The sequence below is a fragment of the Bombina bombina genome, chromosome 6 (genome assembly GCF_027579735.1).
Source record: "Bombina bombina isolate aBomBom1 chromosome 6, aBomBom1.pri, whole genome shotgun sequence".
Taxonomy (NCBI): Eukaryota; Metazoa; Chordata; class Amphibia; order Anura; family Bombinatoridae; genus Bombina; species Bombina bombina.
In genome coordinates this window covers 334,649,392-334,664,514 of record NC_069504.1, presented here as the reverse complement: position 1 = coordinate 334,664,514, position 15,123 = coordinate 334,649,392, and the positions used below count along the sequence as shown (strand labels likewise).

Here is a 15,123-nt window from a genome sequence, read left to right as displayed (position 1 = left end):
TTCAAGATGGAAACCATTCGAACTATCCTTCCTTCCATCCAGGAAGGTCAATTCATGACCACGGTGGATTTAAAGGATGCGTATCTACATATTCCTATCCACAAGGAACATCATCGGTTCCTAAGGTTTGCATTCCTGGACAAACATTACCAGTTCGTGGCGCTTCCTTTCGGATTAGCCACTGCTCCAAGGATTTTCACAAAGGTACTAGGGTCCCTTCTAGCGGTGCTAAGACCAAGGGGCATTGCAGTAGTACCCTACCTGGACGACATTCTGATTCAAGCGTCGTCCCTCCCTCGAGCAAAGGCTCACACGGACATCGTCCTGGCCTTTCTCAGATCTCACGGCTGGAAAGTGAACGTGGAAAAGAGTTCTCTATCCCCGTCAACAAGGGTTCCCTTCTTGGGAACAATTATAGATTCCTCAGAAATGAGGATTTTTCTAACAGAGGCCAGAATAACAAAGCTTCTGGACTCTTGTCGGATTCTTCATTCCGTTCCTCTTCCTTCCGTAGCTCAGTGCATGGAAGTGATCGGGTTGATGGTAGCGGCAATGGACATAGTTCCTTTTGCGCGCATCCATCTAAGACCATTACAACTGTGCATGCTCAGTCAGTGGAATGGGGACTATACAGACTTGTCTCCAAAGATACAAGTAAATCAGAGGACCAGAGACTCACTCCGTTGGTGGCTGTCCCTGGACAACCTGTCACAAGGGATGACATTCCGCAGACCAGAGTGGGTCATTGTCACGACCGACGCCAGTCTGACGGGCTGGGGCGCGGTCTGGGGATCCCTGAAAGCTCAGGGTCTTTGGTCTCGGGAAGAATCTCTTCTACCGATAAATATTCTGGAACTGAGAGCGATATTCAATGCTCTCAAGGCTTGGCCTCAGCTAGCAAGGACCAAGTTCATACGGTTTCAATCAGACAACATGACGACTGTTGCGTACATCAACCATCAGGGGGGAACAAGGAGTTCCCTAGCGATGGAGGAAGTGACCAAGATTATTCTATGGGCGGAGTCTCACTCCTGCCACCTGTCTGCTATCCACATCCCGGGAGTGGAAAATTGGGAAGCGGATTTTCTGAGTCGTCAGACATTGCATCCGGGGGAGTGGGAACTCCATCCGGAAATCTTTGCCCTAGTCACTCAGCTGTGGGGCATTCCAGACATGGATCTAATGGCCTCTCGTCAGAACTTCAAAGTTCCCTGTTACGGGTCCAGATCCAGGGATCCCAAGGCGGCTCTAGTGGATGCACTAGTAGCACCTTGGACCTTCAAACTAGCTTATGTGTTTCCGCCGTTTCCTCTCATTCCCAGGCTGGTAGCCAGGATCAATCAGGAGAGGGCGTCGGTGATCTTGATAGCTCCTGCGTGGCCACGCAGGACTTGGTATGCAGATCTGGTGAATATGTCATCGGCTCCACCTTGGAAGCTACCTTTGAAACGAGACCTTCTTGTTCAGGGTCCGTTCGAACATCCGAATCTAGTTTCACTCCAGCTGACTGCCTGGAGATTGAACGCTTGATTTTATCGAAGCGAGGTTTCTCAGATTCTGTTATCGATACTCTTGTTCAGGCCAGAAAGCCTGTAACTAGAAAGATTTACCACAAAATTTGGAAAAAATATATCTGTTGGTGTGAATCTAAAGGATTCCCTTGGGACAAGGTTAAGATTCCTAGGATTCTATCCTTCCTTCAAGAAGGATTGGAAAAAGGATTATCGGCAAGTTCCCTGAAGGGACAGATTTCTGCCTTGTCGGTGTTACTTCACAAAAAGCTGGCAGCTGTGCCAGATGTTCAAGCCTTTGTTCAGGCTTTGGTTAGAATTAAGCCTGTTTACAAACCTTTGACTCCTCCTTGGAGTCTCAATTTAGTTCTTTCAGTTCTTCAGGGGGTTCCGTTTGAACCCTTACATTCCGTTGATATTAAGTTATTATCTTGGAAAGTTTTGTTTTTAGTTGCAATTTCTTCTGCTAGAAGAGTTTCAGAATTATCTGCTCTGCAGTGTTCCCCTCCTTATCTGGTGTTCCATGCAGATAAGGTGGTTTTACGTACTAAACCTGGTTTTCTTCCGAAAGTTGTTTCTAACAAAAACATTAACCAGGAGATTATCGTGCCTTCTCTGTGTCCGAAACCAGTTTCAAAGAAGGAACGTTTGTTGCACAATTTGGATGTTGTTCGCGCTCTAAAATTCTATTTAGATGCTACAAAGGATTTTAGACAAACATCTTCCTTGTTTGTTGTTTATTCAGGTAAAAGGAGAGGTCAAAAAGCAACTTCTACCTCTCTCTCTTTTTGGATTAAAAGCATCATCAGATTGGCTTACGAGACTGCCGGACGGCAGCCTCCTGAAAGAATCACAGCTCATTCCACTAGGGCTGTGGCTTCCACATGGGCCTTCAAGAACGAGGCTTCTGTTGATCAGATATGTAGGGCAGCGACTTGGTCTTCACTGCACACTTTTACCAAATTTTACAAGTTTGATACTTTTGCTTCTTCTGAGGCTATTTTTGGGAGAAAGGTTTTGCAAGCCGTGGTGCCTTCCATTTAGGTGACCTGATTTGCTCCCTCCCTTCATCCGTGTCCTAAAGCTTTGGTATTGGTTCCCACAAGTAAGGATGACGCCGTGGACCGGACACACCTATGTTGGAGAAAACAGTATTTATGTTTACCTGATAAATTTCTTTCTCCAACGGTGTGTCCGGTCCACGGCCCGCCCTGGTTTTTTTAATCAGGTCTGATAATTTATTTTCTTTAACTACAGTCACCACGGTACCATATGGTTTCTCCTATGCTAATATTCCTCCTTAACGTCGGTCGAATGACTGGGGTAGGCGGAGCCTAGGAGGGATCATGTGACCAGCTTTGCTGGGCTCTTTGCCATTTCCTGTTGGGGAAGAGAATATCCCACAAGTAAGGATGACGCCGTGGACCGGACACACCGTTGGAGAAAGAAATTTATCAGGTAAACATAAATTCTGTTTTTTTAAAATAATATGTCAGCAGGACAATTCTAAGTAAACAGCCATTCTGAGGCTCTGTCTCTGCAGATTGTCTTATTCTGCTCTCAGCCTTCCCCAGGTAATAAATAAAATCTTTATCTCGGGAGTCTGCTCCTACACTTGTACTGTCTGTGACTGATTTGTAGTCTGCACAGATTTTATTAACCTTATCCCTGCCTGTTATGCTTGCATGCATGGGAAAACATATTCACACTGCATTATCATTAGTTTATTGCCTACCTAAATCAGAGCAGTAATAAAGTTTGTGTGTGTGTGTGTAAATGTGTGAATGTATGTTTGTGTGTGTAAATATGTGTATGTGTGTTTGTGTGTAAATTTGTGAATGTATGTTTGTGTGTAAATCTGTGAATGTATGTTTGTGTGTGTAAGTATGTGTGTGTAAATATGTGTAAATGTGTGTTTGTGTGTAAATGTGTGTTTGTGTGTAAATGTGTGTTTGTGTGTAAATGTGTGAATGTATGTTTGTGTGTGAATGTATGTTTGTGTGTGTATCTGTGAATTTATATGTCTGTGTGTCTAATATGACTATGTTTCTGCTTTCAGAGCTAGTTATTACTTACACATTATTAGAAAAAACAGTAATAATTGAATGCAGTGACAATAATTTATTATGATAATAAAGAGTGGACACATAGTCCTAGATACAACCGGCCCTTTGAGGGTGACCAAACTGCTGATGCGGCCCCCGATGAATTTGAGTTTGACACCCCTGGTGTAGACTGTCCCTTTAAATACAATTTTGAAACAGCTATAGCTTTTATTAGAAGCATTTTTGCTAATACATGTATATTACAAAAATGTTTCTATTCAAATCTGAAATGTATCCATATAGATGCCAATTTTAGCTGGAATGTCCCTTTAAGGCTATAATGTAGAGTGTCTGTCTCCTCCTGGTGGCCAAGAGATGAATTCCCACAAGTAAGCATTTCTGTGGACTCTTACCACCAAGATAGAAATTAATTTATCAGGTTAGAATAAATTATGTTTAGTTTTTTCATGTTTTTTTGTTGATACTTCGCTTTTGTTCATGGGCGCAAACAGAAGCAGGCTCAAAAGCGTGTCCTGATCTTCAACACTGTATTTATATTGCATTTGTCTTGAAGGAAGAGTAAACACCTTGTAATCACAATACATGTATGTTGTGTTGCTATTGCATGACATATTAACCAATTAAAATCGTTTTTATTGACAAACTTCACTCAGCATAGGCCTTATTTGTAAAACGATAATATCTGGGCTTTAGTCTGCAGATAACAAGGTTAGCCACATCATTGTGTTAGTATAAAATGCATTGTTTTGCTGTTGTTAATAGCAAAATCCAATTAGGGACATATATGTAGCAGGGTTAGCCTTAATAAATCAGCAAGGGTTATTTCAAGTTCTGAGATTTAGAAAATCCTTAATTTTCAGAGCTAAATTATATGAAGGGACGCAAAATAAGCAATGTAAGCATATTGCAAAGTTGTTTGTAGAGCTGCAACAACTAATCAATATAATCAATAATAATCAATAGGGCTGCAACAACTAATCGGTAAGATTGATCATAAAAATAGTTGTCAAAGAATCTCATTATCAATTAGGTGGTCAGCGATTAGTTGGTTAATTGCACAGCACCAGCTGCTTCAATCCGATGAACTCCTGCACATGATATTGTGCAAACATTTTTATTTATTTTATTTTTTTCTATCCGATTAATCGGATGATTATTGTCCGATTAATCGGATGATTATTGTCCGATTAATCGGATAGAAAAAAAGATTAAAAAAATAAATAAATTCAATTTTTTTTGCACAATCTTAGTTGCAGTAGATCATCAGATTAAAGCAGCTGGTGCTGTGCAACTGACCAACTAATCACTGACCACCTAATTGATAATGAGATTTGTTGACAACTATTTTTATGATCAAACTTACCGATTAGTTGTTGCAGCCCTAATAATCAATTATGAAAATAGTTGTCAACGAATCTCATAATTGATTAGTTGGTTTGCAATTAGTTGGTCTGTGCACAACACCAGCTTCTTCACTCCACTGAGCTCCTTCACATGGTATTGTGTTTTATGGTTATGCCCTTATCCTAAAGGACGACTACAGACGTTTACTTTTCACTTTTTCAGGACAGTATAAGTTTACAACCACTCCTGGCTTATGTGCAACCCAGAAATAATAGAAGTCATCATTTGGAATATTTATATTAAATCAGGTGATTTGGCACAATGCTTTGCATGATATAGGGCCGAGCTTGTTATTTACAACTAGCCCTAGATAGATGGGATTTGTTATTTGAATTGATGTCACTATTATCTGTTTGCACAATTATAAGCAGATTGCTGGCTATTGCTGATTATATGTACTGTATAGATAAATGTGTAAGGCTTTGTCCTGTTGATATATAGTCCTTAGCGCTTTTGACTTTTTTTTTTTTTTAATATTTTTAATTAATTGTAATTTGTACCAAATTCAACTTGTATAAGTATATATCTGTTATTTTAAGAGCTGACTAGATATTTTTCCCCTAACCTTATAGCTGGTTATTTACCATTGCATATAGATATTCAAAATATTTTTATGTTAGAATAAAGTCCAGGCTTACTTTGTTGAGACGCCCCAAGCATTGATGGCGCTAACAAAGATAAATATCCCACCTTAGTAAAACTGACAAAAACCTACATATGCTTTTCTGTGGCAGGCAAAATAGCTTGCAAAAAGAGAGCCAACCTCAGCCAGGAGCATGTGGTCATGTTGACATTTTTGCATTTCAATTTTTTTTTTTAACATTATAAAAATGGGTTCTGCTGCTTTAAAAATGGGAAAAACCGTTGTATTAAAGGGCCATAATACCCAAATGTTTAAACACTTGAAAGTGATGCAGCATAGCTGTAAAAAGCTGATTAGAAAATATCACTTGAACATCTCTATGTAAAAAAGAAATATATTTTACCTCAAAAGTTCCTCAGTAGCCACCTCCCATTGTAAAGGATTTCTAAGCAGCATTTTAGTGTGTTTGTCCTGGTACATCTGAAGGGACTAGCATCGTGCACTCTCATATTATTTCACCAATCAGATAAAGGAAGCTTACTATGAAATCTCATGAGAGTTAAGTCAAATCTCATGAGATCACAGTAAGAGTTCATGACCTCAGCACTGCTGATGCTGATTGGCTGCTGTTCATTTCTTCATTTTTTTTAATTTTTAACAGTTATACTGCATCAGTTTCAAGTGATTTAGCATATGAGTATTATGTCCCTTTAAATTACATTCACTTTAATGTAAAGTTGTAAAGTTTTAGTCTGAAATTTTATATTTTTAACAATCAGTATGTAGATTTTATTTTAAATATAGGAAAAAAAATGTTTTATCTGATTAGTTGATTAATCGAAAAAAATAATCATCCTATTAATTGATTATAAAAATAATCATTAGTTGCAGCCCAAGTTGTTTCGTTGTGCATAACTAAACATTTTATTTAAATTATTCTTGATGTTTACAGTCACTTTAAAGGGACAGTCTACACCAGAATTTTTATTGTTTTAACCCTTTGAGTGCTAATGACGGCTCTGAGCCGTCACAGAGTTTCTTACTCTGGTGCTAATGACGGCTCAGAGACGTCATGAGCACTCTCCCACCTTGAGGGAGATCTGGGGGCTCCTAACAGCTCCTACCCCGGCGATCGTCGCCTGTAGAGTGACAGGCATCGCCGGGGCTTCACGTGATGCACGGTAACGTGATGACGTCTCTGTGCAGCTTTATTTATACTTAACAATGTTAAGAATAGGAGGAGGGGGCATGCTGCTTAGAAGCCTGTATCTCAGGTATCTAAGCAGCTACAGACCCCCAAGACCCACTGTTGGAAAGGGAATCGCCTAACCTTTCCAACAGTGTAAGTCTTGGGGGGTCTGTAAAAACAATAAAAAAAAGTTAAAAAATGTTTTTTCAAAAATTCAATAAATTAAAAAAAACTTAGAAAATATTAGCACCCAGGTGGGAAAGTGCTTAGCACTCAAAGGTTTAAAAGATAGATAATCCCTTTATTACCCATTCCCTAGTTTTGCATAACCAACACAGTTATATTAATATACTTTTAACCCCTGTGATTATCTTGTATCTAAGCCTCTGCAAACTGCCCCTTTTTCAGTTCTTTTGACAGACTTGCAGTCTAGCCAATCAGTGCCTGCTCCCCCAGATAACTTCACGTGCACAAGCACAGTGTTATCTATATGAAATACGTGAACTAACACCCTCTAGTGGTGAAAAACTGTTAAAATACAATCTGAAAAGAGGTGGGCTTCAAGGTCTAAGAAATTAGCATATGAACCTCCTAGATTAAGCTTTCAACTAAGAATACAAAGAGAACAAAGCAAAATTGGTGATAAAAGTAAATTTGAAAATTGTTTAAAATTACATGCTCTATCTCAATCATGAAAGTTTATTTTGTCCTAGACTGTCCCTTTAAGTATGCCATGCAGTGCTCAGGGTAAGTGCATACTCCTGGGCTTACTGCGTTTCAACAAAGGATATCAAGAGAAAACAGGATGAGGTTGAAGATGAGGTTGAAAAAAGATAGCAGTCCATCAAGATTAATATGATTATATATATATATATATATATATATATATATTTTAAATAACCAGCACTCACTGTACCAGGAAGTTAGTCCGGGGTGCTGCACAGGTATATGTATAAAAGAAACTATCCACAGGGAACACTCGCCATATTGCAATAAATCCGTGTTTATTATACAGTAAACGTTTTCGGGGTATAACCCCCTCCTTCAGACATGAGGCAAAAATGTGACTTTAGTCACATTTTTTGCCTCACATGTCTGAAGACGGTCTTTATCATTTGTGGTTGGCAACAAAACTGTAATAGTTTTATTGAGAAAACCTGAAATGTTTGTTGCATAACCTGCTTATTGAATATTAACTATTTTACATATTTTTTTCTAGTTAAAAGTTCACCTTTGCTGCTGCCTGCTAGCGATACAGTTTCATCACAATCATATAACTCTCACGTTCAAACAACAGTAAGTTTTCTGGATAAATAGATTACAAATAGAATAATTAAGGTTAGGCAATTTAGAATGATGCATAAATAGAAGCACAATGTACAATTTGGCATTTTTACAGTTTTAACTTAATTCAACAGTTTTCAACACCTAAATGAGATGGTGTGTTAAAATTTAGATAGGGTTGTATAGACAAAACCGAAGTGTCAGATTTATAGTGTGAAACATAATACATGTCTAAATTATTAACTACTACTAGAGCAGGAAAGCAGATTATGTATGTAACAAATGGTGCTACAACTTTAACATCTAAGCTACAAAATATGTGTATGTTATTTTGCCTTTTAAGTATTTTAAGGTATTCTAACTATTTACCTGTCACCTTCCGTCTTTGTTAACAGACTGTGAATTTGTCTAAACAGAGAACAGCAGTGAAAAAGGGACAGAGGCAGTGGTGTGATGTGGGGATTTTTAAAACTAATAGTGCCGTGGTTACACAATTCTTTATACTACCTGAAGCAAAGGAGAATTCATCGGACAAGGTATTGTTGCCAACGTAAATATTAACATATTAGTTATCTATCTATGGTCATTTGACATATACAACACTGAGAGATAACACACAGTCCAGATGCTGCTCATTTTTCCATTTAAAGAACAGACTTCTAGTCTTTTACAATTAGCCAATTAGGTTGTGCTACTACAAGCTGCAGGACATCAACTCTACAATTTCAACTTTTCTTTGCCTTTTTTATATGCTACATGCACAGATTTGCCAAGGTTTGATTCTGCGAACTCCATTTAACAAGGGCCAGGCAGACAATATGCTGCCTGCCTTTAACATTGCACAAGCCACTGCTTGTACAACGGTGCCCCTGCTCGTGGGTAGCCAATTAAGTGCAAGCAGGGGCTGCCAATCACCCCTATTGGAGAAGCCAGGGGGATTAAAGGGACATGAAACCCAATTTCTCCAACATTGGTGTGTCCGATCCACGGCGTCATCCATAACTTGTGGGAATATCTCTTCCCCAACAGGAAATGGCAAAGAGTACAGCAAAAGCTGTCCATATAGTCCCTCCTAGGCTCCGTCCACCCCAGTCATTCTCTTTGCCGTTGCACAGGCAACATCTCCACGGAGATGGTGAAGAGTATGTGGTGTTTAGTTGTAGTTTTTTATTCTACTATCAAGAGTTTGTTATTTTAAAATAGTGCTGGTATGTACTATTTACTCTGAAACAGAAAAAGATGAAGATTTCTGTTTGTGAGAGGAAGATGATTTTAGCAGACAGTAACTAAAATCGATTGCTGTTTCCACATAGGACTGTTGAGAGGAAGTAACTTCAGTTTGGGGAAACAGTTAGCAGACTTTTCTGCTTAAGGTATGACTAGCCATATTTCTAACAAGACTGTGTAATGCTGGAAGGCTGTCATTTCCCCTCATGGGGACCGGTAAGCCATTTTCTTAGTCTCAAACAGAATAAAGGGCTTAATATGGGCTATAAAACTGGTAGACACTTTTATGGGCAAGATCGATTGCTTTATTTGGGCATTTTATACAGCTTAATGTTGAAATTCACACTAATAAACTTTGGGGAACGTTTTTTAACGCCAGGCACTGGTTTAGACACCTTTCCAGTCAGGAAGGGCCTTCCCTGTAGTAGGCTGAGCCTCATTTTCGCGCCATTACTGCGTAGTTACTTTTGAGAGCAAGACATGCAGCTGCATGTGTGTGGATCTGAAAGTAGTTAAAAAGATTCCTAGAAGGCTTCATTTGGTATCGTATTCCCCCCTGGGTTTGGTAAAGTCGCAGCAAAGGCTGTAGCTGGGACTGTAGAGGGGTTAAAACTGTAACCAGCTCTGGTTTTTGTCATTTTAAGGGTTAAAGGTTTGAAATTTGGGGTGCAATGCTTTGAATGCTTTAAGACACTGTGGTGAAAATTTGGTAAAATTTGAACAATTCCTTCATAGTTTTTCACATATTCAGTAATAAAGTGTGCCCTGTTTAAAATTTAAAGAGACAGTAACGGTTTTGTTTTAAAACGGTTTTTGTACTTTATTGACAAGTTTAAGCCTGTTTAACATGTCTGTACCTTCAGATAAGCTATGTTCTGTATGTATGGAAGCCAATGTGTCTCCCCATCAAAATTGTGTGATAATTGTGCCATAGCGTCCAAACAAAGTAAGGACAGTACTGCCACAGATAGTAAAGTTGCCCAAGATGATTCATCAGATGAAGGGAGTAGACAGAGTTCTACATCATCTCCTTCTGTGTCTACGCCAGTTTTGCCCACGCAGGAGACCCCTAGTACTTCTAGCGCGCCAATGCTTGTTACTATGCAACAATTGACGGCAGTAATGGATAACTCCATAGCTAATATTTTATCCAAAATGCCTGCATTTCAGAGAAAGCGCGATTGCTCTGTTTTAAACACTGTAGAGCAGGAGGGCGCTGATGATAATTGCTCTGTCATACCCTCACACCAATCTGAAGGGGCCATGAGGGAGGTTTTGTCAGATGGGGAAATTTCAGATTCTCAACAGGCAGAACCTGATGTTGTGACATTTAAATTTAAATTAGAGCATCTCCGCGCACTGCTTAAGGAGGTGTTATCTACTCTGGATGATTGTGACAACCTGGTCATTCCAGAAAAATTGTGCAAGATGGACAAGTTCCTAGAGGTTCCAGTGCACCCCGACGCTTTTCCTATACCTAAGCGGGTGGCGGACATAGTGAATAAGGTGTGGGAGAAGCCCGGCATACCTTTTGTTCCCCCTCCTATATTTAAGAAATGATTTCCTATGGTCGACCCCAGAAAGGACTTATGGCAGACAGTCCCTAAGGTCGAGGGGGCAGTTTCTACACTAAACAAGCGCACTACTATTCCTATCGAGGATAATTGTGCTTTCAAAGATCCTATGGATCAAAAATTGGAGAGTTTGCTTAAAAAGATTTTTGTACAGCAAGGTTACCTCCTGCAACCCATTTCGTGCATTGTTCCTGTCACTACAGCAGCGTGGTTCTGGTTCGAGGAACTAGAAAAGTCGCTCAGTAGAGAGACTCCGTATGAGGAGGTTATGGACAGAGTTCACGCACTCAAGTTGGCTAATTCTTTTATTTTAGATGCCGCTTTGCAGTTAGCTAGATTAGCGGCGAAAAATTCAGGGTTTGCAATTGTGGCGCGCAGAGCGCTTTGGCTAAAGTCTTGGTCAGCGGATGTATCTTCCAAGACAAAATTGCTTAATATCCCCTTCAAGGGTAAAACTCTCTTTGGGCCAGAATTGAAAGAGCTTGGCCTCAACTAGCAAAGGCCAGATTCATAAGATTTCAATCAGACAACATGACGACGGTTGCTTACATCAACCATCAGGGGGGAACAAGGAGTTCCCTGGCGATGAGAGAAGTGACCAAGATCATAAAATAGGCGGAGGATCACACCTGCCACCTATCTGCGATCCACATCCCAGGAGTGGAAAACTGGGAGGCGGATTATCTGAGTCGTCAGACATTCCATCCGGGGGAGTGGGAACTCCACCCGGAGATATTTGCCCAGTTAACTCAATTATGGGGCATTCCAGACGTGATGGCGTCTCGTCAGAACTTCAAGGTTCCTTGCTACGGGTCCAGATCCAGGGATCCCAAGGCGACTCTAGGGGATGCATTAGTAGCGCCTTGGACCTTCAACCTAGCTTATGTGTTTCCACCGTTCCCTCTCATTCCCAGGCTGGTAGCCAGGATCAAACAAGAGAGGGCCTCTGTGATTTTGATAGCTCCTGCGTGGCCACGCAGGACTTGGTATGCAGACCTGGTGAATATGTCATCGGCTCCACCATGGAAGCTACCTTTGAGACAGGATCTTCTTGTACAGGGTCCATTCGAACATCCAAATCTAGTCTCTCTCCAGCTGACGGCTTGGAAATTGAACGCTTGATTCTATCTAAGCGTGGGTTTTCGGATTCTGTGATAGATACTCTGGTACAAGCCAGAAAACCTGTAACTAGAAAAATTTACCATAAAATATGGAAAAGATATATCTGTTGGTGTGAATCCAAGGGATTCTCATGGAGTAAGATCAAAATTCCTAGGATCCTTTCCTTCTCCAAGAAGGTTTGGATAAGGGATTATCAGCGAGTTCTCTAAAGGGACAGATTTCTGCTTTATCTGTCTTGTTACACAAATGACTGGCAGCTGTGCCAGATGTTCAAGCATTTGTTCAGGCTTTGGTTAGGATCAAGTCTGTTTACAGACCTTTGACTCCTCCCTGGAGTCTAAATCTAGTTCTTTCAGTTCTCCAAGGGGTTCCGTTTGAACCTTTACATTCCATAGATATTAAGTTGTTATCTTGGAAAGTTTTGTTTTTAGTTGCTATTTCTTCTGCTAGAAGAGTTTCTGAGTTATCTGCTCTGCAGTGTACTCCGCCCTATCTGGTGTTCCATTCAGATAAGGTTGTTTTGTGTACTAAGCCTGGTTTTCTTCCAAAAGTTGTTTCCAACAAGAATATTAACCAGGAGATAGTTGTGCCTTCTTTGTGTCCGAATCCAGTTTCAAAGAAGGAACGTTTGTTACACAATTTGGATGTAGTCTGTGCTTTAAAATTCTATTTAGAAGCTACAAAAGATTTCAGACAAACATCTTCTCTGTTTGTCGTCTATTCTGGTAAAAGGAGAGGTCAAAAAGCTACTTCTACCTCTCTTTCCTTTTGGCTAAAAAGCATCATCCGATTGGCTTACGAGACTGCCGGACGGCAGCCTCCTGAAAAAATCACAGCTCACTCTACTAGGGCTGTGGCTTCCACATGGGCCTCCAAGAACGAGGCTTCTGTTGATCAGATATGTAAGGCAGCGACTTGGTCTTCCCTGCACACTTTTGCCAAATTCTACAAATTAGATACTTTTGCTTCTTCGGAGGCTATTTTTGGGGGAGAGGTTTTGCAAGCCGTGGTGCCTTCTGTTTAGGTAACCTGATTGGCTCCCTCCCTTCATCCGTGTCCTAAAGCTTTGGTATTGGTTCCCACAAGTTATGGATGACGCCGTGGACCGGACACACCAATGTTGGAGAAAACAGAATTTATGCTTTCCTGATAAATTACTTTCTCCAACGGTGTGTCCGGTCCACGGCCCGCCCTGGTTTTTTTAATCGGTTTGATGAATTTATTTCTTTAACTACAGTCACCACGGCACCCTATAGTTTCTCCTGTTTTTCTCCTGTCCGTCGGTCGAATGACTGGGGTGGGCGGAGCCTAGGAGGGACTATATGGACAGCTTTTGCTGTACTCTTTGCCATTTCCTGTTGGGGAAGAGATATTCCCACAAGTTATGGATGACGCCGTGGACCGGACACACCGTTGGAGAAAGTAATTTATCAGGTAAGCATAAATTCTGTTTTTTTCTTTCATGATTTAGAAAGAGCAGGCAATTTTAAACAACTTTTTAATTTACTTCTATTATCTAATTTGCTTCATTCTCTTGATATTCTTTGCTGAAAAGCATATCTAGATATGCTCAGTAGCTGCTGATTGGTAGATGCACATAGATGCCTTGTGTAATTGGCTCACCCATGTGCAGTGCTATTTATTCAACAAAGGATATCTAAAGTATGAAGCAAATTAGATAATAGAAGTAATTTGGAAAGTTATTTTAAATTGTATTCTCTACCTGAATCATGAAAGAATTTGTTTGGATTTAGTTTCCCTTTAAGGAACACCATTTTAGAGTTGGCGTATGGGTTAAGAAGCAGTGGCCTGATGACTGCTGATTCTTAGCTATTGGCTGCAGGCTTAAACATGCAAGCCTACAGCTGAATGCATTTGCCGCTTCTTAAATGGATCTCTAGGTGAAATAAAAAAATAAAAGATGTACTGCAAAAAAAACTGTGTTGCATTTTACTGTTAAATACTAAAAGTGACTATACAAATCAAGCTCAAGATATGTTTGGATTTTGTAAAAAAAAGAGACTGAAGATAATTTGACAATAGAAGTAAACTAAAAAGTTTCTTAAAACTGTATTCTCTATCATAATCATGAATAGGATATGATTCTACAGACTTAAAATACATATTATTTGCAATAAGTATACACAAATATAATCTTATATTGGTTACATGGTTTATTGTGTCAAAAGATAGTGTGATCAGTGCATAAGAGCCCACAAAACATTAACGTGAGTTATTGTTATACTACTTAGAATTAGTAATATTTAGACCAATAAAATATACAGGCCCTTGGCAAATGCTCCAATAGAAGCTTAAAGTGCCATTAAACCCCAAAAAAATATTTCATGATTCAGATCGAGAATACAATTTTAAAAACATTCCAATTTCTATTATCTAATTTGCTTTATTCGTTAGATATCCTTTGTTGGAGAAATAGCAGTGCACATGGGTGAGCCAATCACACAAGACCTTTATGTGCAGCAACCAATCAACATCTACTGAGCCTATCTAGATATGCTTTTCAGCAAAGGATATCAAGAGAATAAAGCAAATTATTAGATAATAGAGGTAAATTAGAAAGTTGTTTAAAATTGCATGCTCTATCAAAATCATGAAAGAATAAAATTGAGTTTCATGTCCCTTTAATAAATGTCTGTGTGCAAGGTATTTTACTTTATGCGGTTTGAAGAAGTCTTTGCACTGCCCGAGTTGTGACCACCTGGTAGTGCTTAGATGTATGTATGTAAATATATATACATATGTTTCTTTCATGTAATTAGCAAGAGTCCATGAGCTAGTGACGTATGGGATATACATTCCTACCAGGAGGGGCAAAGTTTCCCAAACCTCAAAATGCCTATAAATACACCCCTCACCACACCCACAAATCAGTTTTACAAACTTTGCCTCCCGTGGAGGTGGTGAAATAAGTTTGTGCTAGATTCTACGTTGATATGCGTTCCCAGCAGGTTGGAGCCCGGTTTTCCTCTCAGCGTGCAGTGAATGTCAGAGGGATGTGAAGAGAGTATTGCCTATTTGAATTCAATGATCTCCTTTTACGGGGTCTATTTCATAGGTTCTCTGTTATCGGTCGTAGAGATTCATCTCTTACCTCCCTTTTCAGATCGACGATATACTCTTATATATACCATTACCTCTACTG

The 15,123-nt window shown here is 39.7% G+C and overlaps 1 protein-coding gene across 1 annotated transcript in view; it reads left to right on the top strand.

Moving 5' to 3' along the window:
* HCFC2 (host cell factor C2) overlaps nt 1-15,123 on the top strand; it is a 268,454-nt gene that overhangs the window by 143,864 nt on the left and 109,467 nt on the right. The window contains exons 12-13 of the mRNA XM_053716965.1: nt 7,973-8,049; nt 8,433-8,573. Of these exons, the coding sequence (XP_053572940.1) occupies nt 7,973-8,049; nt 8,433-8,573 (218 nt within the window). The remainder of the gene's footprint in view (nt 1-7,972; nt 8,050-8,432; nt 8,574-15,123) is intronic.